The sequence below is a fragment of the Nicotiana attenuata genome, chromosome 7 (assembly GCF_001879085.1).
Source record: "Nicotiana attenuata strain UT chromosome 7, NIATTr2, whole genome shotgun sequence".
Classification (NCBI taxonomy): Eukaryota; Viridiplantae; Streptophyta; class Magnoliopsida; order Solanales; family Solanaceae; genus Nicotiana; species Nicotiana attenuata.
Window position 1 is genome coordinate 20,221,595 of NC_031995.1, and position 4,914 is coordinate 20,226,508.

The 4,914-nt window shown below is 33.7% G+C and overlaps 1 protein-coding gene across 1 annotated transcript in view; it reads left to right on the forward strand.

Annotated features, from left to right (window-relative positions):
- Positions 4,290-4,914, forward strand: part of LOC109228778 (26S protease regulatory subunit 8 homolog A-like) — a 6,275-nt gene continuing 5,650 nt past the window's right edge. The window contains exon 1 of the mRNA XM_019393982.1: positions 4,290-4,578. Within this exon, the coding sequence (XP_019249527.1) occupies positions 4,377-4,578 (202 nt within the window). The 5' untranslated portion in view covers positions 4,290-4,376. The remainder of the gene's footprint in view (positions 4,579-4,914) is intronic.

Below are 4,914 nucleotides of genomic sequence, written 5' to 3' on the forward strand. Positions count from 1 at the left end.
AATTGTTAAATTACGAGTCTTTGGGTATATTTTGAATGGTTTGCACGTTGTTTGATTAGTTTCATATCGTTTGACATCGATTTGAGGTGTTAGAGAGGCGTTGGAGCCGGTTATCAACTTTCAGAGCAAGGCAAGTCTCCTGTCTAACCTTGTGAGGGAGAATTTACCCCATAGGTGTTATATTTGTTACGTGCTATATGTTGTGGGAGCTATGCATGTATGAGGTAACGAGTCCTTGCGTACCTAGAATTCCTGATTAGGTCGGGTAGAGTTAGACTCACTCCATGCTTTAATTATAATATTTGAGTTATTCTTGCCTGTTTATTTGCTTTAGTTTACATTTTTGCGTGAGAGTAGACTTGCATAAAGTATCGAACTTGCTACTTTAGATATTTGGCAAGCTACTTGATTAGCAGTAGAAATTGTACTTTCTTTTACAGATTTCTCCCGCGTTGTACGGGATTATCCGAAAAGTCTCTTAAACTTCATAACTCATACATATATTCGTGAGTGGGGCCAGTGACCCGTCAAGTTTCACTATTCCTGTGGGATCGGGCTGAATGCCTCAACTGTACTATTATGGATCGGGCTGTACGACCTCAACAGTATTATGAGATGCATCTATGGTTCGGGTTGGTCGACCTTCGGCAGTGTACACGATTATTATGGGATCGGCCGTACGCCACGACAGGAAATCATGCCATTACTCTTATGGGATTGGGCCATTCGCCTCGGCAAAATCGTGCGAAATATTTGATAAAGAGTTAGCGTACTTAGGAGTCCTGACTTGAGATGTGACCACTTAGTTGGTGTTGACTATTATGTATTCCATTTGAAGAAGTATCCGGTACTTGAGAATTTCGTGTTTACTCTTCAATTGAGGATCATATTATGTACCTATATCCGTTTTCATTATTTTACTTATCATGCTTCATATTTGTCTACTTTTATCGTACTTGATTTATTGGATCACTAGTAAGTGTCGATGTCGACCCCTCGTCACTACTTCTTCGGGGTAGGCTAGATATTTACTGAGTACGCGTTGATTTACATACTCATACTACACTTCTGCACTAATTGTACAAGTACTGAGACAGGTTCATTTGGTGGTGATTTTGGCGCATAGGCGCAACAGCTGAGGGGACTTTATCGTGAACTGCATTCCATGTTACGATCCGCGGCAGACAGAGTCTCCATCATATTCATTTATTTTATCCTGTCTATTTTATATTCCAGGCAGATGTTGTATTAGTATTGTACTCCCTAGTATATGCTCATTTACTTGTTACACCGGGTTTTGGGAGTTTCTAGTAGGTGTTCATAGTTGTACTTATTGTTATTATCACTACGTTTTATGTATTATTCGTACTCGAAATTTTGGTAAAGAAATACATATATTTCTATGGGTTTTGGATTTAAATTCTAATTGTTTAATGAAATTTCTGATTTTAAAGGCTAAAAAGGATAATTAAGTTGGAGGTATGCTCATTGGCTTGCCTAATAGCATTGTTGGGCGCCATCACGAACTAAGATGAGAATTGGTTCGTGATAATTATTATAAATGTCTCTTTTATGGTTTAACTGTTTTGTTGTTATGCTAATGTTGGCTTGCATAGCAAGCTGATGTTAGGTGTCATCATGACTCCATGATTGAGATTTTGGGTCGTGACAGCTTCTCACCCGAACTATGAGCAACTATATCTTCCTAGGCCACAATGGTGTTGGAAGAAGTCACCTTGTGTGATTGTGATACTCGATCCAAAACTGATTTGGTTTGTTGAGTGAAATAAAAAAAAAGGTATTGAATTAGGTAGTGATATTGTTAATTCACTGATTAAATATCTTGTAACTGAAGTGACGACAAAAATGTTTTAGGAGCTGGGTTCCTCAAAAGTTCGAAATTAAAGTTGTGGTTCTTTGGGTGATAAATTTGGACTTGAAAATTGAAGTGTTTACCCTTGCTCGATAAAACTTATTTGAAAAGTATTGTGTGAAATATAGAATAGTGATAAATAATTATTTGTTATTCAAACTTTGAAGAAAATTTCAAAATTCCAAACTGATTGATCTATGAGATTTGAACTGTTTGTGTGAATAACATTCAAAGTGGTGGTTCATTTGTGTTAAAAACTTATTGGAAATTACTAATTGGAAGCTAAAAATCGTTGGTAGTTATTGTTGAATGCTGGATTGTTTACAATTTGAGGAAGAAGCTAACCCGCGGTTGAAGCTCTGAAATAGTGGGTTGGTTCCATTGAGACTAGAGAAAAATAAGAAAGAAGAAAAAAAAAAGGAAAAAAAGAAGAAGAAAAAGGAAAACTAATAAGAAAAGAAAAAATAGAAAAAGGATTTTTAATATATACACACAAGGCGTCCAGGTATGGACAGCCGTTAGAATAGAGATGTTTGATTAAACTTTGGTAACTGTAAAGGTGTATTTAGACCAATAGTATAACGTAGTCGAGTCTTGTCCTACTTCGTACCTCTGTGAGACTAGTCTGATAGGTTTTTGTCTAAGATAGCTAGTGACAATGTTGTGTCTTACTATTTCGATTTTCCGTGCAGGACCTATTTTACTAGCTATCGCTTTTGCTTTGCATCTTTCTTTTGAATTTCATGTTCCTGTTTTTCCTATGGTTTCCGTGGTGATACTAATATTGTCTCCTTTTGTCTTTTTGTTTTCTTGAGCTGAGGGTCTTTTGACAACAACCTCTCTACTTCTTCGGGGTAGGGGTGAGGTCTGCGTACACACTATCCTCCCGAGACTCCACTAATCAAATTTTACTGAATTATTATTTGTTGTTATTATTGTCCTTGTACAAGGAATGATAGAAGTAAAAGGGTAAATCTAACCCTTTTTTATAATTTATATAGATATAAAAAAACTAGATAATAAGCAAATACAAGGTTGGGATTGTAATTCACCCTAGGAGTCGTTTGGGTTGAAAACAATACTTATATGATTGGATTAGTTATAATGAGATTAGATATGATGATATTTGGTATGTCGTTATGTTGTATTAGTTTTGTTATTGTCAATTTCACTATTCTGAATAACTTATCCTGGAATTAGTAACACCCATGATAGATCATAAATATAAATTATTTTGGTATTATTATTTTTATAATACAATACTAAATTTTTATCCCAAATTATTGTTACAAACGACCCCTTACAGCTTGTTTGGATGGTTGTTACCCATTGTATCGTATTGTATTGTTTTTTCAGAACAATGTTTGTTTTGATTGTTTAGTTAAAATTGGTTGTATTGTATTGTTAAATCCATTGTTCCGGAACAATGAAAAGTCCTACTTTTTGAAACAACTGATTTGGTGTGGTGGGATTGTTTCCTATTTTTCTTTCTAATTATGCCCTAACTTATTACTTTATAATTCTGTTTTACCCTTTACCTTTTTTTATTTTAAATAATAGCAAAGTCTCTTTCTCATATAATTCTATAATTCTATAATAGAATTCTACGTGAAGTCAGCATCCCAAATATAACATATATAGGTGAAGTCTCATAACCTACATACGTGAAAAACTTGTTTATTCCTTCTACCGCTTCCATACTCTTCAGGTATAGATTTTGTTTTACTTTTGTCTCATTATTTCTTCTACTTTGGTTTGTAATTCCAATTCTAATTATTTTATCTCCAATTAGCTTTATGATATTGGTTGTTTTTAAGTGTGCAAAGTGTTATTATTTTATGGTATAACCGTTAAGGATTTTATTGGATATGAGTATTTCATTATGGATTATATGTCACTTTCTTAGAAAATTTTTATGCTATATACTTATGTTATGGATTATATGTCATGTTGTTAGGAAATATTACTTATGGTCTAAATTCTGAATGGAGTCTACTTAATATTTTTTTTATTATTATTATTATTATCATCTAATTATGAATATAGTGTACTTATTATTATTTTTAATATTATTAACTTGTTCAATTAATGTCGATAGAATTTGCATGAATTTAATTGCTTATTTATATATAAGACATAATTGGTGATAAATTAGCAGAAAGGGGTTTTCTTGAATAATTTTTATGTGTAATTCTTGATAAATTAAATATGTAAAACAATTGAGGATATTTTAGTAAAATTATCAGTTACATTACCGTATAATATAATCAAACCAAACAGCAAAATGTTATTTAACAACATCAAACAATACAATCTATCCGAACATTATATTCATAAAACAATATGATACAATATAATACGGTACAGTACGATACATTATAAAACGATGGAACAATAATCCAAACATAGTGTTAATGTTTTCCCCTCGAACAAGAAAAGAAGCAGTGATATTTAAGAAACTTTTGCTCCAAACTATTCAGAAGCGCTGCTTTGATTGAATATAATGGCGTCAGCGGAAGTAGACAAGAGGAGGACGGAGATGGAGAGAGAGGGGAGTTGTTGTTCGGCGGCAAAGGGAACGAAGCCAGGAGAAGGGCTGAGACAGTATTATATGCAGCATATCCATGATCTCCAGCTTCAGGTCCGGCTCAAGACTCACAATCTCAATCGACTTGAAGCCCAACGCAATGAGCTCAATTCCAAAGGTTCATTCCAATTCTCGAAACCGGAACCTTATTAAACCTAGATGTCTGTACTTTAGAAATTCTGCATTGCTATGTGATTATATTATGAATTTTCAAATTAAAGCCAACAATTTCTATTTTTAGCACGCTAACTGCTTCCACTGTGTTAATGGACCCTAAAAACTTCCAGTTAATTCTGATGATTAAACAAGAAGAATGAGTTGTTATTCTTTCCTCTTTTATAGAGATCCTTTTTTCTATTTTGCCCTTCTGATATTTTAGTTTAAATTGCCTAGTATTTCCCGAATACCCCAAAACTTCTTTCTTTAGCTTTTTTTCCTGGGGGGGTGGGGGTGG